We start from the raw sequence: 25,331 nt of genomic DNA, 5'->3' as shown, positions 1-25,331 counted from the left end.
GATCTTCAAAAATCACAATTAAATGAGCACCCTTAAAAGATCAAGACACGTATAACAACACCTATTTTACTCGTAAGCGTCATTTGTTACACGCTTTTGCGTCTGTTTTTCTATAATACTAATCAATGCCCTGCGTTGCAGCCTTGCAGGGATGATATAATTTTAGTTATTCAATTACTTATGTATAATCAATTATTTAGCAATTTAACTATAGTTATGTATAACAAACGGGCTCTAATGTATTAAAAAATGCTATAGTCTTACTGTATAAATAAATTATATTAATGATTATGATATGATTATTACATGAACCGGGTTTATCATGGTACTGTGCGTTCACAAACTGACGGGATGGAATAATTTTAACTGAAGCCTGCTATTTTCTCTAGAGTTTGTTGGACTATTCTTGAAGAAAAATAAAGATTTGCAATGATTCGGATTTTCGTTGCGCTAAGAGAAAGGAAGAAACAGGATAGAGCAAGCCAACAAGCTGCAGCCACCCGTTGTAAACACAATCTAATATGTTTGGGAATGTAATAATATTATTTTTTAAAGTATTTTTTATTTAAAAATATATTAAAATAATATTTTTTATTTTTTAAAATTATTTTTAATATTAATACATCAAAAAATCTAAAAAATATTATTAAAAAATCAAAAAAAATCAGATATAATCATCTATATACACACTGTAACGTCGAAGTGCAGCTCCGTCGGAGAAACAGTACTAGTTGTGGTCCGAATTCTGTTCTGTCACAAAAATGTGAAGAGGAGAGAAACAAAGCCCCCACGTGAATTAATATTCTTAATTATTTCTTACCACTCCCTTCGTACAGGGCTGCCGTTTATGTTGGATTGGTATTTAATCGTGGCCTCACGTGTCCAATAGAACTGTGTTTCTTTAACAAGACAGCGTTGTATGGATGCCAAATTATTTCGTTTGAATATATATATATATATATATATATATATATATATATATATATATATATATATATATATATATATGGTATTAGGGGAGAGGTGTGGACGAGTTAGAGATAAGAACGTGGCGGAAGATGTTTTGGTGAGCTAAGTAGGAGTTAAGAGGGTAAAATTAAAAATCCTATTAATTTTCATATGTTTTTTTTTAATAAAAAACTAATTATATCATATGAAATATAACAATCATTTTATATATCTTAGTAAGTTGCATCATACTTAATTTTAATGATAAAAAAATATTTATTATGTTTCTTTTTAAGAATTTATCTAGACTGATTTATGGTAAAAAAAACTACAAAATCTAAGGTAATGATTTGAAATCTTTACCCTATCCTTATTTTTGTAATACTGGTGTTGGAACAGTGAGGACGACACCGGTAAATTATATCTAAAATAAGCTCAAAAGCCTTCACTTATATTTAATAGGTTAAGTAGGATAATTTTGACTCAATCTGTATTCACTTGTAATGATAAGATAATGTATTCTCACATGAAAAATTCTTAACAAGCATTTGAATACATTAATGAAAAAAATATATTTATAAATAAAAGCTAAAACAACCTTTACATGGTATATATATTTAAAATAAGTAAATGTTATTATTATGAAAGTGACCTGGCTAATAAAATAATAATTTATTGTATGACATAATTTAATAAAATAAATATTGACAAAGACATCATTTAACTCACGTGTTTAAATTCACACACACATGTATATACTGAAAACATTTTGAATTTTTCAACTTCCAAGAAACAGAACCTGTTTAAGAATCATATTACCAATGGGTTTATTCCTTAATTATATCTGATTTTTTTCTAGGGTGTTTTTTGGCTGGACTTGGTGGTTTTGTAGGGGCAGGTTTGGCCGGATTTAATGGTGGGAATAGGGTTTTTTTTGCTGGAGGAGGAGGAGGAGAAAAGGCGAACGAAGTGACTGGATGAGAGGGTTGCTGGAAAAAATATGGTGAATTTTTTCTTTAGTTTCTCTCTGGATTCTTATATGTCGATTCCCTTTATCTATTGATAGCTTCCTCTCTGTTTACTTATTCATCTCTTCATATTTGTCATCCTCCTGCTCTTATCTTTCTATTTTATTCTCTCCTAGTCTTTTTATGTTGTTTTGGAAAAGGGTTTAAACTCGCGTGTCTATTATTTGCTCTCTGTATTTTCTATTTTCTCTATTTTTTATGTCGGTGAAAAAAAAAAGAAGGTAAAAAAAATATTGTGACATGGATTAGAAGGGAGACCTTGAATGTTCAAAGATGTTGACATTAATTTAGCGTAAATAATCAACATGCTTTGATTTCGGTCGAACGAACCCCTAAGAGCGAGCAGAGTCAGCAACCTAAATTCCTAAAGTATTTAATTTGTCTTTTGAAGCCATCGTTAACCAGCAGGCATGAGGGGGCCACAAGGAGTTAATCAAGATAACGAAGAGGAAACAATGAAAAAGAAGAGGTGGACGAGGCAGCTAGAGACCTTTAAAGCTGTGGGAAATTTTTGGTGGGAGAAGAAGGTTATAATTTGCAGTAAGAGTCAATGAGAGAATTACGTGTGGAGGTGTGATTGGTTTTTTTTGTTAAATTTAACTTTTTTAAACTACAAATTATATCTTATAAAAATAAAAAATACATATTTTTTATATATTAAAAAAAAAAACTACCGATCCTCCGAGCCAAACACCCCAGCAGCAGGGGTGGCAAGAGGAGACCCACAATCCTGCATCCAAACTTTGGCCCATGATGGGAACTTGACTTGAAGGCCACCAAAACGGAAACAGCCCTCCTTCTCCCCATGTGACCATTAGCTTCCTTGCTTCCATCACTTTTCGAGACTTTTACGATTTTTTGTTGGGCACTCATCTTCTTCCTTTTCTTGTTAACATTTATTAGATTCCTTCTATCCCTGTACCGCCATAGGAATACAACAAATGATGTGCCCACGAGAGATTGCAATGCATTTACAAGTCCACTACTCTACAGATGAGTGGCAACCTTTTGTGGAGAGCAACGGACAAGAGAAAGAACAAAAAAAAAAAACAAAAAAAGACGAGGAAAAACAAAGACACTACCACGAGGTAACTTAATTACTTGCAAATTCGGAGGAATTATAAAATATGCATCTCGAGGAAAACTGTAACCGCCTCCAATGATTGTTTGGCGTTAAGAAATGTATTGAAGGTGGTTTGATCTTTTTACCTGTAGTCGAAAACTATATAAATTAGCATGAAAACAAATTAATACAATTTGAAAAGTTCACTTTTGCAAGATTCATGCCACAAAACTCTGACGGGTTCCACGCTCTAACCCACATGCTTTGGTTCATAAAATCATCGTTGGAATCCCAAGGGTCCGGCGACTAAGGGAAAAAAAACAAAAGAAAGAAGAAAAGTTCCAGAGTGGACAAGTTCTAAGAAACTAGATGTAGTATTTTAATCAAAGCAACTGACCTCAATTCGAGTGCCCTACTTCCACCACCTTTTTGCAGTTCCAAAATCAAACGCGAGCTGCAAATCTTGACTCAGCCTTCTCCCACAGACCCATTCCACAATCCAATATCTCCTTCGAGAGCGAGACCTGGTCTATCTGGGAAAAATGACTAGCCACCATCGTCAAATGGACGTTTTCTTTCGTGGAAGATTGAAAAAGCTGAGGGCCCTGGGTTATTAGTTAATTACTTGCTAATCACCTCAGGACTAAACATTTTATCCCGGGAAGAATGACTTAATTTTACTCTTAATATTATGGATAAAGATGCTTTAGAAAAGTTGAAAAAAGTGAAAAGATGCAAGGCAAGGAAGGCGAGTTCCGAGGAGAAAAACCCAATTCTTAGGCGAATCTTGTTTTTATCTAAAAGGGAAAAGGATTGCCATCACCATGGCCTCGACGATGTAAATCTTAACCATGGGCCATAAAAAAAAAATATAAAGTTTACCTAGTGTACAAGAATGTCCCTAAAACATTGAGATCCCAAAGACCACTTCTCCTTTTGTTATATTTTTCAAACTTAGCCGATAGTGATATTTCTTGGTGGACCGTCTTCACTAGTACTATAGTCTTTCTTGTGAATGGATTCTTTCTTTAAAAATTAATACATGATAAAGCCCTCTACAAATTAATTTAAATTTCACTCCACCATACATATATACACAGCACTCAAACAAAACATTCTACTACAGCCTCTCTCTCTCTCTCTCTCCCCCTCTGTAAGTCCACAGTATTTTGTTCTCTTGCTCTGTCTTCCTCTACATTCTCTTGATCACCGTACCATGAATGCCTGTAGATCAGAAGATAATTCATACTGTTATTTCCATCCCAAAGAGGTTTTTGTTGGGATTTGTCCATTATGCTTGAATGAGAGGCTCCTCATATTGGCAACGAAGCAAGGTAGCCTTTCTGCAGCGAGAGAAACTCGTAGGAATGAAGGTACAGCACACAGGAAGCCACCCATCAACCTTACAAAGATTTTTGCTTTTGGTTATTTGCTAAATCGGTTTGAATTTCGGCACTGGAAGGCTGATAACTCTGACCAAGACGCTGCCTCCACCAGTCAAGAAGGTATTTTTGCTGTTCCTATTGTTGTTGTTTGCTGCTAATGTTTTCTGTTGCTGCTGCTGCTGTTGCGTGGCATTGTGATTGCTTGTACTGTGGTTATAAGAGTCCCAGTTCCTTGATGTTCTCGATTCCCACCAACACAAGGGAAACTAAAGCATTGCTTATTTGTTTGTCTGTACGTATAAGCAAAATTATTGTCTGTGTAGTGACAAATGTATGGTCAAAGCGTACATATAATATCCTCGCTTGACAGATTGGCTGATGAGATTTAGAATCTTGTTAATTATCATTATTATTTGTTTCATTATGTTCTAATCATTCTGCTACGTCTTACATTTATCCCAAATTAACATCACCACTGTAAAGTTGAAAATTAATGGAAAGAGCTTGTGATTCGTGAGCCTGTGCGCGCGCGCTGTGGAAACTAGCTAGCCCACATCATTGGATCAATGAAAAGATGAATTTTGAACAATGAAAATTCAATCATAGATATACAATTATGGATATATAATTTCATTAGTGCATAATTTAGCAGCTGCGTTTACCTTTGATTAATTACATATATCATGTTAATATTCGGCACTCATGTAGATCATGCAAACAAAATCTAACGAGGGACCCCTTTGGATATCATTTCCTGCAAATAATCATGTCCTTATAGCTCTCTCTTTTTTTTTAATAAATAAATTAGGAGCGGGGGCCTAAGCTCAAATGTCCTTAGCGTGTTATATATGTATGGTTAATACATATAGCGCATGAGTCTCCATTTATTTGTATTTATATATTACCGATGCAGTTAAAATGTAACATTATGCTTCCAAACAGATTGTATACAGAATATATATGCTACTTTTTTCTTAGCTTTTGATCCTTTTTCTCTTTGGAACTCCCCGTCTCACTTTGAATTTTAATAAGCTTTTGCAGACTCCTTTATATCGATTAAGTTTGAAGACAGTGGTGCTGCCTTGTGGGAAAAAGGCACAGTTTCTAAGGTCTCTATCGAGCCTTGCAGCAAGCCATGGAATCAAAATCTCAACGAGGAAGCCAAACAAGGCAAAGACACCACGGAGGCCATGACTGTGATAGAGCATGCAAAACCGCATGCCTCACTAAGGTGGCGAAAGAGGATTGGCCATATGTTCCAGCTAATCAGAAGGAAGAGATCATCCAGCAAAGGACATATGTGCCATGTGAGCACCGAGGTGGAGGGAGTCAAGGTGAGGAGGGGCTGGATAAGGACCCTGACAAAGAGGAGAACCAAAGAATAAAGAGAACGCTATAGAAAGGGACAGCTGCCTTTTCCACCACACCGTCCTCTTTGTGGGCTGAGGTTCATTCTGGACTGTAAAGTTCTATATTATTGAGATGGTAGAGTCAAAATAGCTCCATCAAGTGTTTAAAAAAGTGCTTGGCTTTGAGATTCGCGGGGTTCTTTATTTTTTCCATGTTTATAAACAGTACAGGCTGTAAGAGATTCGGTGCAATGTGCTTTTGCTTCCCGATTTGCGTTGATGATATTGAACACACCTAATAGATCGAGAGAGATATTTGTAAATTCTTTTCCCACGCTAAAACTAGTTGACCTCACGTTAGGTGCGCACACAGAGGGGAAACATGGGGCCATTCAAGGGCCTCGATGGAGGATAGTGCTAACACTTTGATCCTTCGTTCGTGTAATTCCTTCCTAAAAGAGCACCTAATCAATGAGATTGTAAAGAGCTGTGTATCAAGTTCTCTTATGTTTATTTTATGTTTCATGAATTCAGAAATTAAGCTCTTCATTTTGCATGGGCAAAGAGGCCACGAGGCTTGGTGTGTTCATGAGGGGCCCTTCGCTAGGGCATGTCACGTCCCAGTTTCAACTCCATTAATAGGACCATTCCTTCATAGGACCGCGAGAAAAGCCTCCATGGAGTTGGCGAAAATGACAAGGCATTAGTGCTCACCCAACTCCAGCAACAACACGACAGAAGAGGATGGCATGTGGATCCATTAGTTGCGTAGGAAAATATATGACTGGACCTAAATTCCTTTGTTCCCACGGCACTGTATTATGGCACCTCCAACCAATTTCTTTCCAAGAACATAAATAGATTGAGTTACACTTAATCAAAGTTTATGCAATAAACACACACAATCTTGAATTAATATTCTTGGTCATACATGACACCCACTCACGTATACAATGGCATAAGCATAGAAGCAAAAGATCAGTATTCGAGTTAATTGCCATAAGGACTCCTTAATTGACTCTTTCACTCACCAAAATTCAAGAACGCTGGCCAGAAAAATAAAGGGCAACAGCTTTAGTTTCTTTACTATCCAAGATAAAGGGCTTTCTGTGCAGCTTAAGTCAAACAACTTTTCCCACTTTCACATTGTTTTGTCGCAGCTCATAGAGACTAAAGGGAGCTGAAACTTCTGTCGACATAATATCCAAAATATTTTTAAATTATGTTGCTTTCTTTTTTACCGATTCTTCTTGCTTCCTCCGTTTCCTCTTCATGGCATTTCAGATTTCACAAGGGGATTAATCCCATACATTCTGATATTCTCCTTTGAGTACTGTAGTCATCTCCTGGGCTTATTCTCAAGTCATCTTCTCCACTCGATCGATCGGTTGGTTGGATATTGCAGTTAAAATTAGGAATAAGCCAGCTAGCGAATTGACACTTATAATTAAATTAACTAACATTATGCTTGCATCTCATCAAGAAGGTTATGCTTTGTTGATAAAATATTCTAGAAAAAGTTTTGCAAAGGAAAAGATCGATCTTTATTTATGGTCGGTCCGTGATGTGATGAGAAAAGTCCTCATGCATTATTTACAGGTCTTTTGCTACATGGATACATTTCACCTTATTTTCTTAGTAAAGAGTAGAGACAGATAATCAAAGGCACTGAAATAGTGAAAGCACTTCCATGTGGCCACCATGGAAGAGACAATGACTTGGACAAACAGCAACACGGATAAGAACTTGCTTGATTATGTTTCGAATGAATGGAAACACAACCCATCCCGCTGTGCTGGCATATGATGAACTCTAGTATGTTTTGGACTATTCAGCCCATTTTCCTTACGATCTGTTTTTGGAAAAGAAAAAACTTTCCCATTTGTTTCTTCTTTTTCTTTCTTATCATCATCACTTCCCTTTTCTCCACACCAAACTTTCTGAGTGCTTGGAATTTTTCCTTATGCCTCGTTGAGCTAGCTTGATAGCAATGGATGTTAGGAAGTATATATCACCTGTTAATCCAAAAACATTGAATGATGTTGTAAAAACCAAAAATATTAAAAAATAAATTCATCTATAATCATATATACTACCAAAAATAAATTTTTAAAATTTTTAAAATTAACAATAAATTTTTAATTCAAATACATTACCAAAAATATTAAAAAATAAATTTAAAAGTATTTTAAAATTAAAGTGAAATTAAAAATAAACTCACTATTAAAGTTACATTATTCCATATTTTGTGGAATATAATTCATCTATAATTGAATATGAATCGATATTGTAACAACTCCTTAACCAGAATAAAATACAATTTCATGTCAACTGAAAAAACAAAGTAATTAATTTTCTTCCTCTCTCAATTCCTCTTTCCTTCACTTGATTCTTTCTTATATTAGTATTTTATAAGTTGGATTTTATAAATTTACAAGGTTATTCTCACTTTTTTTATTTTTTTCCTTGGTTTTTTTTTTAATGTTTTTCCCTTACTTTTCTCTCTTTCTCTCTCACATTTTCTTTTCTTTATTTTTCTATTCCATTTCTGCCTAGTCGGCAACATATAAAAGAAAGGAAGAACTGATTTGTTTTATTTTTTAATAGCAAATAACCATTTTACCCTTAATGAGTCGTTTTGCTTTTATTTGACGTTTTTTTTTTGTTAGCACTACCAAATTCTGTTCATCCCAAAATTTTAACCAAATTTTATTCAATATATTTTAAGATCTCTCGTAAAATTTCAGCTCAATCTGATGGTCGGATTGAAAATCACATCTAATAACGTAAAATTGGTTAAATTGTGATTTTTTTTTATCAAATTTCTGAATTTCTCCAAAACTTTTGAAATTTTAACCCAAGCTAAAGTATCATATTAAAAGGCCCCATGTAAATTTTCAGAATTGTTTTATAACTTAATTGAGAATTACAAATTTTCTTTACATAAAACTAATCAAAAAATATTGATAAAATCTTGACCTGGACTAGAGCCCACCCGAGCCCATACATGCCTTTGCCCTTGCTGTCATGTCCAGATATTTTGGATTTGACTGATTTTTAAGTTTAAGTATATACCTTGAGTTTGATATATTCGACAAACTCATTTAATTTAATTTAAGAATATATTTAAAAATAAAAAAATTGATTCATCACTATTCATTTCAATAAATAGTGATGTGTTCTTAGAGCTAAAGTAATTTCCCTTCTAGTTTTAGGTTTTTGTTAATGTAAACCCTGCTATTGCAAAATTTGCTCGTGGAGTTGCCTGCCCCCGTGAGAGTTAAGATAAGCACTTAGATTATACGGGAGATTAAAATTCTTTGCTGATACAACACAATATGGGCTCAATGTGTTAATAATTAAAGATCACAGACATTTAACTATATTTCAAAAAGAAAATGATTTTTATTACAGATTACAATAAAATGATTATGCCCCCACTTGTGAAATACTGTTAAAACCTGATCGTTTGCGCTCGTCTCAATTATAATTATATGAAGGAACAGTTTGGTACTCAGTTCAAACTGTCTTTTCTTTTTTTCCGTATAAAAATATTTTCTAACAATCTCAACAATGAAATCTATCTACAATCAGCCTTCATCAGAGTATCTCCATTCTCGCATGTGAATGTAAATCTTATTAAAAAATAATATAAATTATATCCTCAAATTTTATTTAATAACTTAAGCTATTAAACTGAAATAATTTTTTGATATAATATCAGAGTCTTGATGACCTAATGGTCGCGAATTCGAATTTCACTATCTTTATTTATTTGATAAATTTAAGTATAAGGTAATGTAAGTTTGTATAAATTTCAAACCCAAAAAGCTTTTACTTGAAGAAATATGTTAAAAAATAATATAAATCATATTCTAAAACCTCACCTAACATTTTAAATTATTAAATTTAGATAATTCTTTGAAAAGTCTCTCCACAAGAAAGTTTGGCTGAATGAAGGAAGCAGCCAATCGGCTAGTATCCGAATTTGAGTCACCGAAGTCAAAGATTGCTGGGAAATGATTGACAATTTTCCAAAGCAAATATTGGGCTCATAATGGCAACTTAAGTCACGAAAACCATACAAAAAGAAGAGAAACTGATTACAGATATGCTAGTGCTCGGAAACATCATGTTGAAAGCGAAAATAGCTAGCTTTCGAGGACTAGAAGGGGGATCTTTAAGACTTGTATTGTACTCAGCACTCGACAGTGATGCAGACCTTTCCATTATTTCTAGACTTTTAATTCTAGGTATAGATAATGAGTGAAGCCAAGGTTAATTTCCAAATATTATGCCGACATATATAGATTTTTCTGTCGAGCTTTATTAAAAATACAGAATATATATGTTACATAGATTCCATATATATTGAAAAGTAGGGGAGGAGTTATTGTAATTATTCCATGTTTTTTCTCTCCCGAGGGGAGATGATATATGAGATCAACAGTTTTTTGTCCACCCTCAAGATCCAAGGAATGGATCGAGAGGGAGGCATATATTCTGTTGCGATTTATACATTTTAGAATGATATTGAATATGCATTCCTGTGGCATGCCATGTTTAAGGGAATTGGCGGATCGGAAAAGGCTCCTGTCGAAATTCGATCGAAAACAAACTTGTTAGCAGCCTCGGTAAAGTGGGATCCGTCCCAATCTACTCGAACAGAGGGGTTGTCACATGAACCGACAACCATTTTGGTATTATTTACTGTAATTGTGTCTCCACATATTGCAGCATCACTGTAGTTGTACTTGCCTCCATAGCCACAGCAGGTTATAAGTGGAAGCTCAAATCCTATACACCATTTGTCACGGAAAACAAGATCAATTTGTAATAAAAAAAACCACAAAAACTAAATCTTTGCCATGTTTTCTGATTTATCTATTGTTTTTGTTACTTTCGTGTCCTTTTCAAGTTAAAACCAATTGCTTTAGTGCTGTGGGTAAATTATTACAAATTAAACAAACTGTGAGGTGTTGTGAAATCATGGAAACTGTCTAGAAGTTTAAAATTATTACAAATTAAACAAACTGTGAGGTGTTGTGAAATCATGGAAACTGTCTAGAAGTTTATATAAAAATTCCTTTCTCAACTTAATGTCATTAATATTTTAAAATCTTTCTTATATTTAAAATATTAAAGCATTTAAGGTGCCAACACAATTTTCTACAATATTTTCTTAAACTTGGAGTGGGTTTTTGAAAATATCCTTTATTATCTAATATAAATAAATTTAATTTTACAATACTTGAAAAGATTATTGTATTTAACATGTAATTAATTATTAATTATCTATCTAAAAGAACCATCTCAACTCAATAGTTTAAGTTGTTAGGTAAATCATGTCTTAGCATCTTAACCCAATAACTTAAACTATTAGGTGAAGTTTCAAAATATGATTTATATTATTTTTTAATATACTCCTTTAAGTGAAAGTTCTTTGAACTTGAAACTTGCACAGACTCATATTATCTTGTATTTAATTTTTATCAAATAAATAAGAATAGTGAGATTCGAACTCATGACCGCTTCGTTATTAAGGTTCTGATACCATATTAAAAAATCATCTTAACCTAATAACTTAATCTATTAAATAAAATTTTAAAATATAATTTTATATTTTCTCCTACCATTAACAGAACTTACCATATTTCTTGGGCTCACTGAATAAAGAATATTTCACAGAATACACGTCCACGTATGTGAATGCAGCTGAAGGAAAATCTTTCCTTAATTGAAAAACAGCCTCCTTCAATTTGTAATTAAAATACTGAGCCACTTCATTGGGCTGCTTTGCACAGCCAGCACTGTCCTTCTCTGCTGAAGGGAAGCCGGTCAAGATGTAAGCAAGACAACCAAATGGCCCTGTGCCATGAATCCAAAACGATCTGCCTCCCAATTCGTATATTTTCTGCACAGATCAAAACCACTCCAGTACTAGTTTAAATATATTATTGTAACATAAAATTAATTAATATACAAGAAATAAATCTAAACAGCCTTCTCTAATGGCTCATTATTAAGGATTACCTTAACATATATCGAAAACCTGTTGACAATATCAGGGACAGTTGCTTTCACTTCCTCAATGGACATGTTACTGAAAAGTACAGCTCCAAGATCATTTTGACCAATGTCAAATGTGTATAGTGCTTTTCGGAAATAGTCCTCCTCAGGCATCAACTTGGCGAACTTTCCTCCTGCATACAGATTGAACATCGATGAGAAAATCGTTCCAATTGCATCTTCTACGAACAGTTGACTGTCATCTCTGGAATAGACCCCAAAAAATACATTTTTGATTACGCACCTTGTTTCCTAATGATCTGTGATCTGTTTTTAAATTGCATAAATTGCTGATATTGCACATCAAGGTAGAATGGACTATATCCACCACTAGCAGGTATTATTGGAGACGGAAATCTGATGGTGGCTCTTGCTGAGGCAAAATTCGCTCCATGTGTGTAGCTGGCGCCCAGAGAATCCAGATAAGCACTGAGATATGGTAGACTGAAACTCTTTGCTGATCAAACAAAAGATCATTAAAGAGTAATAAGAGATCCACACATTTTTAAAATTTTTTTTAAATGGGAGGCTCAAACTTAAACCATATCCACACATGTTGACAACGTGATGCAGTCAGACATCCAGACTCTTACGACGATGGAGGCAAAATGTACGCTTTTACTTTTGAAAGGACCAGTTCATGCAACTTTGAGGAGTTAACATATGCATATGCTATTCGAAGTACAAGCATAATAACTTACCGATGAAATCTATGATCAGTCTTCCATCTGAGAACCTTCCCGCGGGCATGTGAAAGTAAGTGTCTCCATAGGGAGAGTTAAGGGCAGTGAAGGCAGCTGACAGTGTTCCAGTATCAGAGTTTGAGTCGCCCAAGTTAAATATTGCTGGAAACTCGCAGATTTTCGAAGCAAAGATGGGATTCAAGATGCTGGTGAGAGTTACAAACAACATAAGAAAATAACCCAAAGTGATAACAGACACATTAATACTAGGAAACCCCATAGTTTAGAGTTTGTGAGCAAATATACTGTAGGAATCTAGTTTTTTGCGACGAGAAACTACGAAGGAAAGTTTGGGTTTATATAGCGTAAAATGGAGCGGGCCTCTCCAAAACGTGGGCGGCTTAGTTTACGGGATCAGAGGCTTGGATAATGAATTAAGGTCAAACCTGACTGAAGTACTCAACCTTTGGGAACAGCTAGTTTCTATTAGATTCTCAATGTAATAATAGATTTTCAGTTTGATAATTTTCCAATAAAATTATGAAATAGTCATATGAAGTTCACTTCATTTTTTCTTTTTTCATAACAAAATCAATGAATCCTTGATCTTCATTCTGAATCATGTAATGAACATATTACAAAACTCTTACATTTCTTTGTATAGTCTATTTCATGTCATGATAGTAGGAGACGAGAATTTTTAATAAATTCATGAGTTTTTCACAAAATAAATAGAAGAACAAGATTTTCATATAATTTTTAACCATTTTATAAATAAATAAAAAGATTCAATTGAAAATTCATTAATATATTAAATACCTAATCGAAAAGTTGGAGACATATATATATATATATATATATATATATATATATATATATTATTTTTTTTAGTTTTTTTCAATAAATTTAATTTCTTAATATTAAAAAAAAAAAAATCTAAAAAAAAATATTTAAAAATTAGTATTTTGCCCAGGGATTAACAGGAGGCCAATGGCTTGAACAGGCCACCGTAGTAAATTAAAAAGAAAAAAGAAAAAAGAGAGAAGGTAGACTTTCATTTCTTTTTTTTTATCTTCTAGTCCCATATTCAAGGTTTATCATATCATGCATCTGAAAGAACAAAAAGAAGATAAGGTTATTGTGCTGATAATTATGTTCCGTACACGTAAAAAGCGTCGTGTCGGGTTTTTCCCCCCCTTGTATTATAGAAACCTTTAACCTGGTTTTGTTCTCTTGTCAAGGTTAGATATACAATTTGAGTTTGAAACGAGAATTATTAAACGGTTGTCTGTCCTTTTTCTACTTTGAGTTTGGATCATATATACATCTGAACGATGAGATGAAACAACAGTTGGCAACAAGGAAACCCTTCCAATTTTGCTTCTCTCGTAGTCGTGATGATTGAGGTTGATTTTATCCATTTTGATGTCTTGCCCCCCTTAATTTCTGCGCTTGGAAATTCTTTAAGCCGCCCTAATAATACAGTTTGATTAGTGCTATCAGATTTATTATACAGACCGGGCAAGTTTCAACATAAGCTGTTATCTGAGACAACATCTTTCAATGAAAAACTCCAACTAGGTTTTGTAATACCTACTCCTTACAGATATTGCTCTACTGCTGTATTATAATCCGAACAATTAGATTTTGTTTCAACGTGCTTGAATAACCTGTGCAAAAACACTCTCGGAAAACAAATCAGGCAACTAATAGTTTATGGCTTCAAGTAAAACAGCCAAAATCTAGGCCTGGCCACCAAAGTGGTGGTCAAATGGGTTCGTCATCATGGTTGAAACAACCTCCGAGCGGCCCTTCTCCACTGTGGAACAAATGGTAAGCACTAACTTATAGCGAACGTAAGTATGACTGTTAATGGATTCAGCACCTCTTTTGTCTTGAATACATAGTAAATTCATCAATAATTCCCTGTTGATTTGAAATCCATTACTACAGATTAACCGGTGACTAGCCTTTTTACATTGTAGGAAAAACTCAGCCACCTGATCACAATCTTTTTCATCACTCGTTACGTAATTTTTAGGAAGATTTGTATTTTGGTTCCTTTTTCATTTTTTTTTTCAATTGAGTTTCTGTGTGTTTGAAAATGGAACGATCAAGTATATTTATTTTGAGAGTACCATTTTGTTTTTGAAAGAATCAAAACTACACGCATGACTCGGTCAATATGCTAAATTCATGACTTGTCATGAAACTGAGATAACCTCACATATAAAAAATTAAATAAAACAATTAAAACCAACTCTCAAACAAATTAAATAATGAAAATAAACATAAAAAAAATTAATTTAAAAAAAACTCAAAAAAAAAAAAAAAAACTTAATCAACTCCATGTCAACTTGATTAAGATTTTTGAAAAAATTATTCTTGTTGGTTTTTATTTTTGTAATTTTTATTTTTTTTTAATGTTGTGTTAATTTAGTTAATATTTCATGATAGAAGAAATAAATATAGAAGAGATAGAAAAATATTTGGTTTGAGAAAAAAATAAAATAAAAATAATTTTTTTTCCAAAATAATTTTTGAATAAATTTTTATACCTAACATAAAGTATAAAAAGATAAAAATTTTCCCCTGAGATACTAACCAAACACTGCATAAATGATTTTTCTAATTATTTTCTTTTGATAAAGGTTTATAATATGTTAATGAACACATATATGTCAAGGATGTTTTTATAATTAACTCTAATTTTTAATAGATGATAGTTAATTTTGCTTTGTGAAATAGTAAAAATATTGAACTTACAATCGCAATTATGGTGCAGATTCGAGTTTTGAGAGCAAACATTTTTCTCATGATGATAGCTGGTTCGATAAATGATATAGAAATGCTAATTACATATTTATTTATTTTACTTGACTTTTTTTTTACTATAGCATATCTAAGAGACACTAAATTTTTGGGTAGCACGTCGAGATGTTGCCAAAAATTTGATAAAATGAAAAAAAATTGGAAGTAAAGGAGCTATGGAAATTCCAAGCATAAATGAAGAGACATATATATTGCCGTTTCCCTGAGTGTACACTCGCTGAGCAAACCTTGTTTGTTGAGCTTAACCCCATTTCGATTCAGTTGCAATGAGGAGCCTCTGCCCAAATCAACCAATATATATATATATATATATATGTGTGTGTGTGTGTGTGTGTGTGTGTGCTGCTTACTGTAATTGTTTATCCACGTCCAGATACTCAGGGGCGGAGTGAAGGGGAGGCAAGCAGGGGCCCGGGCCCCTGCAAGATTTTTTTTTTTTTTTAAGGGTAAATCATTTTAATGGTTTAGATGGCCAAAATATGAAATAGCAAGCTTAAACTTTCACATGCAGTCGTTTACTCTGCGCCTATGTAAGCAGTCAAGAGTTTATGTCTTGAATGCACATTATCACGTTGATATCTATTGGGTGATGAGAACAAAAAGCTGAAAAAAATTGGTCCCACAGCCCACCAACTTTGTGTAATTAATTAATAGATTGTGAAAAAAAAAAAGCCTATATGGAAAGTAATGCCACAAACTATCTACTGGGAAAGAAAAAAAATATAAATGGATCAATGTCTTTCTTGTCTTTTCTCTCTTTATAGGCTACAAAATACAACCCTAATATAAATTGTTGCAATTCCAATTGCAACCATCAAAACAAAAACAAAAATAAAAATTCTAAACAGAATTTTTGTGGGAAAAAATTAAAGCAGAGTACTGTTTAATTTATTTCTCAATAAACAAAATAAGGTACGCAGTTGGATATCGATAACTGAAATTTAAAATATATTTTTATTTTGTTTTGAGATGTTTATTAAGAATTTAATAAGATTTTTTTTATAATTTTATAATTTTTGCTTCTTTTTTTTTCAAATTTACTAGTTCTAACAATTGTTTTTTGAATTCTTGTTATAGTGATTTTTTTTAATTAATTAGATATATTTTATTGGTTTGTTTTGATTATGCATTGATCTTTTTTTATGTTTTGTTTTTAGCAGAGCTACCAAAATTATCATTTTTTTCTCACTATATATGTTTTGATTTTAGGTTGAACCATGAATAAAATAAGAAGAATTGATTTTTTTTTTGAAAAAAAGAAAGAAAAGAAAAATATTGATAGCTCACAGTCTAGTACAAAAGTGATGGATGCATCATGAAGATGGAATTAATTTCATTGCTTTGATTCAATTCGGTATTGCTCCAAACCTTTTACCTTATACAAAGGTCATTATATGTTTGTAATAAGTTATTTGAATAAAACTAAATCATGCAGGTTTTTTTTTTTTACAACTCATGTATAATAAATTAAAACAAATATTATATCTTGTTATATTATTTTTGGCCACCCCTAACAAATAATCCTAGTTCCGCCCCTGCAGATACTGGTGCTCGAATGTGGCTGGCTGGGTATGAAGAAAAGAATACAAGTGCTGAGAATTTTCTGTGTCTAAGCGCATATACATTGGTGAATTGATCTCAAAAAGTCAAAATACGTTAATCCGATGCATAGGTGGCAGCTCAAGGGAATTGTATTTCACTAAATAAAGAGTACATACATGACATCTAAAATTGACCATAATGCTAAGAACAACAAGAAAAACCATTAATTTCTCTGTTTGGACAGGACGTTGAGGGGAGAAAAGAGGGGAGCAAGGTCAATTTTGTTGTCCCGTGGCAGCCGAGCCTTTTATTCGAGCTTGTTGATTGTGGTTTATTTTTTAAATAATTTTTGGTGTTAATATAAATATTAATGATATTTTTTTATATTTTAAAAATTATTTTTGATATTAGTACATTAAAATGATTTGAAATCACTAAAAACATATTAATTTGAAGTTAATAAAAAAAAATTTAAAAAAATTTTAAAATATTTTTAAAACGTAAAAAACAAACAATCACTATGTCTGAATAAAGAAAACATCCATTATAAATCCTCTGAATTTTATGGTTCAGCGCCTCCTGGAAAAAAAAATTGAAGCTCGCTAAGTTTCGATTCTATGGTTGGGATTTGAGTTACAGCCAATAACAGTAACCTTGCTGGGTTCTTTTGGTTGCAGATCGACTCTAAATACAGAAAATGAAAATTCGAGTTTCTATCTTGCAAGAGGAATAAAAGGAAGCAAAATCTTTGGTGGCGTATCACTTTTGTTGATTGATCAGGAAGCGGTTTATACATCAGTGAAACTGGCTTTTGAGTACTAATACTTTCTTTTGTTGTTCACGAACAAACTTAAGACTGGGTCGATGTAGAGGGCATTTTCTGCTGCTGCTTGTATCAGGAGTGTTGGACATCAAACATAAATGATTCTACACCATGACGAGATTCCATCAATAGCCAATTAAACTACAGCTAAATCTGGTTACACAGTGGTAATACTCGAATTAAGTGAGCTTCGGTGCTCTTGATTTTCCTTTGGAAAAGTGAAAACCCCCTTAAAGGCACCTCAATAGAGAAGCTCGTTGTGAACAAAATTCTTGCCTTCCAGGACACTACTCTAGCGGAGCTCCAAAGCCATACAAATCTCGAAAAGAAATAAAGCAATCCTGGCACACATAATCTCCTACTCGAGCAAATAGGGCCCTTTTTGTCGATTCTCCTTCGTAGAGATCCATTTGTCGATCGCTTATCAGAATATGGAATCGAAATTGGAATTTCTGATCAAGTGAGACTGTTGTTTATCTCCTAGCACTGAACCCTTATAGTTTATTTGTGTCTCCACATTATATTCTCTTTCCACAATTTCTAGTAACGTTATCTACATTTCATAACATCTTCAAAAGCACCTCTCGGTCTCCCTGTACGTAAAGCTGTCCTGGAAAAGTCCTTTTTCAACATGATGACAATCATGAAAATGGCTATGATTTACAGTTATCTATGGTCAGGGCACAGAAAAAATTGAGATCTATGAGTACTCTACTGTATGGCTACAGGAGACACGACCAATACGGCCGTGAATTCGGCATCTCCTTTTAGAATAGGCATCATTGCTGCAAAAGTCTAGCTGCTGCATGCAGAGCTCTCTCTTCATATGATTGCTGCATTGCCATATCTAAGACGTCTTCAGCTCCTAAAGAAAAAACTACACTGTAGCATAAATTGAAAAGATCTTACTCTAATAGCAATATTACATGGAAACCCAATGGAGATTAAAGTGCAAGAACTCTTTCTCATGTTATTGAGCATTAACAAGCCTCAACATAGTATCATACTACTATTCTCCCGTCAAACCTGGATAGTTGATGGACTTTGGCCCCTTCAACATCCAAACTGCTTTCTTTTAATGCTTCTCAACACTGCTCTGTACAAGTCACACTCTAATATATGACAGTAAACACAAATACACAGAACAAAATTAAAGGAATCGACCACGTATACATGAAAGTATCTCAGGAAAACTTCTGGTTTAGTTTTTGATTGTGTAACCGATACCATTTGATTACATAGATTTGAAGAGGCTTGCTCCGGATACATCAGGTGTAAATTGGAGTGCTAAACTGGTCAACAGAAGAAGGCTGCAAGGCACGGATTTTAACATCATATTTTCGATATTTGGAAACTTCACTGACTGAGGAAGAGTCAGATCCGTCTGCTACAAGTGGATACGCTGAAGCTTTGTCATCATAAGCAATTCCAATATGATTACCACACTTGCGGCAAAGAAGTGCTGTTCTCCGGTGGAACAAACCCCAGGAGTTTCTTGAAAAGAAGGGAATGCATTGGAATTCATCAACCTGGGTAAATCTGCTCTCATCGATGAAGAAGAATGAGATGATCCCTTTCTTTATGGATTTCCCATATTTAGAGCCAATAGATGAGGTGTTCCGATTGGAGGAGCTCAAGTTCAATTCATACCCGCAAATACCGCAGCTGCACCGAAGTTCATTTAATTTTCTACGCATAAAAAAACAAAGCCCATGCAGAAACAACCAAATCCACAACGATCCAATAAATAATGTATGGGAAGCTCATAAAACAACAATTGATGAATAATGGGAAGCACGTAAATCCATTGATGGATAAAATCTTATATGTTAATGTAACTAAAAGTAAATGTCACTTTTGCCTCTCTTGTCATTTTTCCATCAGTTCGTTAGCAGTTCAAAACAAGGTGAATAGAGGATCAAAATCTCATCTGACAATCTTATTAAAACCATTTCTGTAATGGCCTCATTCACAATTACAGTCTAGTAAATAAAGGGTAAAACTAACAGCTGTTATTATGAATGATGGAATGCAGAAAAGAACTCCTTCTCGTAACAGAAAACTTAATTCACCTCTTCCTAAACCAGAGGTGTTCAAATAATTTTATTGGCCGTAACAATTTTCCTGACACCCATTAAAGAATTATTTTTAAGTTCTGTACCAGTGCTAACTACCCATAACATTGTTCAAAACTTAAAAAAGCACAAGACTTTTAGTTCCCAAGCTTACAAATTGACTTGACATATCAATTAGTCTCTTATTTTACATCCATGTAGAACAATTCTCACAAGCTTATTAAGAAGCCAAGTTTCCTTTCACCAGGAAAAGAACCCATATATATACTGGACAAGCCAAGAAAATAAATCAGATGTCCTGCACATGCCTCAATTTGATCATGAATTGAATACGGTGAGTTTCCAACACAGAACAGAAAACAAAGGACAGTCAACCAATTTGAATCAACAAAAAGAAAAACCCAATAACAAAAAAACTCGATCCTTCATTGAAAAAGAAAAGAAAAGAAAAAGGACCCAGTATTTAGTGGGACAGAAAGAACCTGTAGCTGACATGTCTATGAGAAGCAGAGGAAGAAGAGAAGGAATGATGGGGATTCCCGTTGAGGTAAGCTTCCTTGCCAATCTTAGATTTTTCCATTTCTGCTTCTTGATCAACGGCTGTGATCGTGATTGGGACTCGAACAATGATACAACTGGTGAGTTAATGATGATCAAAGACAGTCTTGCGTGCAATTGGGTTTGTAAGGAAATCCTGCCTGAATCGGGTGACTTAAACTGACCAAGTTCAAGACAAGAGATAGCTTCTAGAGAGAGAGGTGAAAGGGTTTTTGCGGAGAAGAAGAAGATGAAGAAGCTGGGAGAGGAATCAAAGCAATGAAAAGGTTATTGGATTGGTGTCTCCTAGGCTGTCCTCTTCTTTTTTTGGAGACGAACTTGGTTTAAAACGGAAAAAAAAAAAATGAAAAAAAGGTTTAATTAAGTAATTTGATTAGTTAATGCGAGTAATTAAGTGTCATTACGAGGTCCACATACTACTATTAAAGGTGTTTAAATTGCATTATATAAAATTTTAAATTGCATTATTATTCTACGTGGTGATGTTGTTTGGATTACACGTGTATATACTTGAGTTGCTAACTAGAGGTAATCAATAATTATTATAATGGAGGGTGGTTGTTTGTTTGTTCGTCGATCATATGACTTTTAGGAAAGTATCTGGTGATTATGATTTATGATTGCCAATTTGTTGGATAATCCATTTTTTATTTAAGTAATTTATGTCTAATCTATTTTCGCGCTAACAATCATGGGCACCATGTCTTGGTGATTTTTCAAAGATGATTAGTGAGTGTTTAGTGAACTTTTGGTTTTTTAAGTGTTTTTTAATTATTTTTTTATTTAAAAATTATTAAATTAATATATTTAAATATTTTTATGATTTTAATGTGTTAATATTAAAACTAAAAAATATTTTTATTTTAATATATTTTTATTTAAAACCTTTAAAAATATAATATACTATGATACCAAACACAAGAAGTTAATTATATGAATTTAAATACAAACTATCAACAAGTTGATAATGCAAGGAGTAAACAACTATATGAGTAATGACAAAAATGACTATATTTATTTTGTTTTTTTATGTTATTTTTATTAAGAGTTTGTTAGCATTGGGATGTGATTGTATTTTTTACAAAATTTATTTTTTTATATTTTTTAATTGTTTTGATTAGTTAAAAAAATATTTTTTAAAAAAATAATTATTACTACAATTACAAACACTACCTAAAATTATGATATGGTTTAACTTGTAATTTATTAGATCCAGTTGTGATCCTCTATTAAATTCTGCATCATTTAGTTAAGTTATATGGAGTATAAAATTTAACGTCTATTTCGAGAACCGTCGAGTAAAAATTTGGAAAATTTTAAAGCTATTTTAGGGGAAAATAAAAAAAAGGAATACGAAGGCAGTTTTCTTGGAATATTCCAAAATCATCGCAGAATTAGCTCCAGAAGCTCTAAAAATAAAGTGAAATAAAAGGGTTTCTTTGCTTTGCAAGTTGATTAGCGTCCTGTTATCCCCATTTTACATGCATGTTCAAAGCCGTGAGAAGCTAAGCTGGGTCGGAACTAAAAAAAAGAAAAAAAAAGTGATTTTAAATTTTCTAAAGAAGTCAGCAATCTATCCAAACAGGAATACCAAAATTTCATTATACGGCGGCAGACATTGTCCAAATCATACCGACAAGTTTTATTTCAATCGTTCTGTCAAGAGCATGTTTGGACATAGGAAACCTAAGCCGTTTGCTTTTTATAAAGTGATGGTCCGTTATGTATTATGGTGCGGTGTAATTAAAAATACTTTTAGACTTATCATAATTTTAAAAAATTACTGGGTTTTTATTATTTAAACTTGTTTTAATTTCAAATTACAGTAAACACTTGAATTTTTTTAAAAAATATAATTTATATTTTTTTTCAAATCTATTTTTGTAAATAAAAATCTCTAGAATACCGAAAACACACCCCTGTACAGTGTATGCATATATAAATTTTTCAATTAGAGCGATTTGAATTCAGCCACCAGCATAATTTCTTTGCTTTCATTTTGCGATCTATAGTCGATTGTATAGCCGAGAATTTCCAAAGAGATGGTGCACAAATGGCTATAGTTTTATTTATGAAATGTTTAAAATTCTAAAAAGTTCGATTGATATTTTTATTCAATTTATATTCTAAAAACATGCATTTGAGATTGCTGGAACTTTTTTATAAATATAATGTTGGATGATGGGAAATGCTTCATCGTGTGATAGTTTTTGCAATGTAGGATAATGACAAAAAAATAGAGGCCGGTTTGTCTTAAAACGATGCTGTTTTTTTCCATTAATTTCTATGACGGGATTAATTGGGTAGATGTTTGATATGACTAAAAACGAGGGATTCGATTGGAAATTGTTTTTAGTTTGGTTACTCATTTGGGATTCATGTGACTTCCGAGGAGCAAACATGTCAAGACGTTTAGCAGATTCCTGAGACTAGTAAAGACTATCAGTTCACCGGAGCTGTAATCTACTCGCACATAATGATGGCCATCACCTGAAAGAAGAAGAAACAACTCTCCATCTGCCTAAAAACTCTCCAATCATAAAACCTGCATTTGGATGCTACTCATGAGAGCAGAAGAAAATCATGTTTCCAATGAAGAGGGCAATTGTTGTTTGTTCATGCAAGAAACAGAGATAGAGAGACCGCGCTAGTTTCTAAGTAAACATCAACGTAGGATTTTACAAGACATAATAGCTCATCTACTCTTCATCCTCATCGGTCACGAATTTCCCGGTCCCGGGATTCAATGCGGCAACGAAGAAGAAGAGAACGTTGAACAACACAAGTGGTTCGATTTCACTGACTGGAATCCCTGTCTCGATGTTGAGTTGTGCTAGAGCTCCCTTTCCAGTTATGATTTCTCCAATTAAAGAGAAAGCGATGCCCAGCTGAGCCAATCTCCCCACGAAAAGTTCGTTGGATTTTGTAAATCCAAATAGAGGACCTTGCACACAACAAAACAATGAAAGATTCTTTCAGAACACATGTAATGCATCTTTGGATATGCCTCATCCGGTGCTTTGAGAACTAGAAACAACATTTACACTGAATAGAAGTGAAAATGCAATGGCAATAAGAAAATTCAAGAGAATAGATGATAATGTTGAATTGCAAATTAACTACCTCCCTCCTTGAGACCCAATGCTGCCCTCAAGCTTTTTCCTGGAGGGATCACAGCTCCTTCAATGCCGGTTGGTGGGTCATCAACGAAGCGGCCGCGATCACCCAAAGCTCCAATGGCTCCAAGCAGGGTGAAAAGGATGAAGAAAAGAAGAAGTGGTTCTGCTTCGTAAATGGGAATTCCAGTCTCTAGGTTCAACTGAGATAGAATTCCTTTTCCTGTTATTGCCTCTCCCAACAACGATGCCTGCAAAGATTGCAACAACTTAAATTAAAAAAACTTTATATTATTCTACAAACATTTGTGTGCAGCAATATCCAAAAAGCTGGCTTCATTTTCTCTGTTTTCTTCGCCCTCTTTATGAAATGCCTGAAACCAGGACAAGACAACTCCACTATAACAGCAGGGGGCGATGAAGCTACTCGAATAGGCAAACCTCTGTGCCAGCCCTTCGAGTTTTCCTCAAACAACTTTAAAGCTAGCAAATCGAGCTTGTTGTTCTAGTCCAAATTATAGGTCATTGGGCAACAAAGTATCAATGCTTGTTTGACCAAACGGTCTCCCTAAAACGAATTGTCTCTGCTCACACTTAACTTACATTTTTCTGATTTTTCATGGTGAAATTCTGAAGCATGGCTAATCGCACCGACATTGCAATTTGTCATTGATATTGGTTATTAATTTCTTTTGCGAGTTCTAATTGCCATGGTTTACCAACTACTCTAATGATGAACATATAGGTTGGTCTTTTTCTTGATTTAGAGGTACACTTGCCTCCTATCAAATTACGGAGAGACAAGAGATCATTGAAATGCGATTGCATGCTAAAAGATCTAACCAAATTTTCAAAAGCAGGACATGGACTTACAGCAAATCCAATCATGGCAACACGTCCCACGAAGAGCTCATTCTGCTTAGTGAAACCGATGCCACCGGAGGTACCAAAAATACCATCTTCAACCTTTGGCTTCGGTGGTGGAGCAGCCTAATAAGCGAGTTAAAGAAAAAACAGACACAATAAAGTCAAATTTTATTTATTTATTTATTTAAATCACATAATTGACAGCAATTAAAGAAACGCAAACCTTCTTAGGAACCGCCTTGGTTCTGGGTTTGAAGAGGGCAAGCGTAGTAAAAGCATTGGATGAAGAAGCTTTGCTAGGAAGAGGATTGTAGAGAAGACGAGAGAATGGTGCAGGCCTTAGTCTCTGAACTTGAAACTGAAGTAAAGGGTCTCTCTTCAAGTCCACCACTTGCCTCGTAGAGACACCAGACATGAGCACCATGGTTTGAGCCATCGTGTTCTCTCTTGTATATTTTGTTTTCCTGGCTCTTGATGGCTGGAAGGTTTAATGAGCTTGTTTCTTTTATGCTCACTCAATATAATGCTTCATTTTTCAGAACCAAATGCGTGCCTCAGATGTGGATAGTTAATGACAGGCAACAAGAGTGACCACGTCTACAAGTTGCACCTTTGTTTTGGATATATAATGTTTGGAGCTCAAAGCTTAAGAAGTTTGCGAAAAGGACAATTTCTCAACAAGCATTGGAGGATTGCAAAAGGAGTGTTATATCTTGATTCTTGACTCGCAACTGAGTTCTGGATCAACTCGACCATCAAGTTCAAAAATTCTTATGGTTTTTGGTTCTCGGCTATGAATGGCACTATTAATGTGGTAGGCTGCTGAAAATTTAAAATTTATTGGTAATTCGTCTGCTGTGTTTAAGAAAATTGAGAAGCATTTCGTGACATTTAAAAGGGTATTTGGAATTGCATTTTAAACTGTTTTTTTTTTTACAATAAAATAAAATTATTATTTTAATATATTTAATTTTAAATAAAAAAAAACATTTT

The 25,331-nt window shown here is 33.7% G+C and overlaps 4 protein-coding genes and 1 long non-coding RNA gene across 6 annotated transcripts; 1 reads left to right on the top strand and 4 right to left on the bottom strand.

Moving 5' to 3' along the window:
* Nucleotides 1-2,553: 2,553 nt before the first annotated feature.
* Nucleotides 2,554-3,976, bottom strand: LOC118041094 (uncharacterized). Of its 2 annotated transcripts, none has more exons than XR_004686250.2 (2): nucleotides 3,437-3,976; nucleotides 2,554-3,345 (listed from the first exon to the last, which is right to left on the bottom strand). It is a non-coding gene; the product is annotated as an uncharacterized lncRNA (long non-coding RNA). The 2 variants fall into 2 exon arrangements; XR_004686251.2 differs by having other exon boundaries at nucleotides 2,554-2,892.
* Nucleotides 3,977-4,103: 127 nt separating this feature from the next.
* LOC118041082 (uncharacterized) lies at nucleotides 4,104-6,291 on the top strand. Its single transcript, XM_035048218.2, has 2 exons — nucleotides 4,104-4,544; nucleotides 5,466-6,291. The coding sequence occupies exons 1-2, from the start codon at nucleotides 4,256-4,258 to the stop codon at nucleotides 5,807-5,809; spliced, it is 633 nt and encodes a 210-aa protein (XP_034904109.1). The 5' UTR covers nucleotides 4,104-4,255; the 3' UTR covers nucleotides 5,810-6,291.
* A 3,760-nt stretch (nucleotides 6,292-10,051) lies between these two features.
* Nucleotides 10,052-12,865, bottom strand: LOC118041103 (esterase). The gene is made up of 5 exons (XM_035048238.2): nucleotides 12,544-12,865; nucleotides 12,087-12,299; nucleotides 11,807-11,976; nucleotides 11,423-11,687; nucleotides 10,052-10,570 (listed from the first exon to the last, which is right to left on the bottom strand). Exons 1-5 carry the CDS (start codon nucleotides 12,803-12,805, stop codon nucleotides 10,296-10,298), a joined length of 1,185 nt encoding a protein of 394 aa, XP_034904129.1. The 5' UTR covers nucleotides 12,806-12,865; the 3' UTR covers nucleotides 10,052-10,295.
* Nucleotides 12,866-18,588: 5,723 nt separating this feature from the next.
* Nucleotides 18,589-20,705, bottom strand: LOC118032415 (uncharacterized protein At4g08330, chloroplastic). Its single transcript, XM_035037159.2, has 2 exons — nucleotides 20,280-20,705; nucleotides 18,589-19,387 (listed from the first exon to the last, which is right to left on the bottom strand). The coding sequence occupies exons 1-2, from the start codon at nucleotides 20,375-20,377 to the stop codon at nucleotides 18,991-18,993; spliced, it is 495 nt and encodes a 164-aa protein (XP_034893050.1). The 5' UTR covers nucleotides 20,378-20,705; the 3' UTR covers nucleotides 18,589-18,990.
* Nucleotides 20,706-22,920: 2,215 nt separating this feature from the next.
* Nucleotides 22,921-24,854, bottom strand: LOC118056080 (photosystem II 22 kDa protein, chloroplastic). Its single transcript, XM_035068224.2, has 4 exons — nucleotides 24,562-24,854; nucleotides 24,345-24,461; nucleotides 23,479-23,722; nucleotides 22,921-23,299 (listed from the first exon to the last, which is right to left on the bottom strand). Exons 1-4 carry the CDS (start codon nucleotides 24,772-24,774, stop codon nucleotides 23,055-23,057), a joined length of 819 nt encoding a protein of 272 aa, XP_034924115.1. The 5' UTR covers nucleotides 24,775-24,854; the 3' UTR covers nucleotides 22,921-23,054.
* Nucleotides 24,855-25,331: the final 477 nt, after the last annotated feature.

The sequence above is a fragment of the Populus alba genome, chromosome 14 (genome assembly GCF_005239225.2).
Source record: "Populus alba chromosome 14, ASM523922v2, whole genome shotgun sequence".
In the NCBI taxonomy this organism is placed as follows: Eukaryota; Viridiplantae; Streptophyta; class Magnoliopsida; order Malpighiales; family Salicaceae; genus Populus; species Populus alba.
This window is presented reverse-complemented; position numbering and strand designations above follow the sequence as displayed.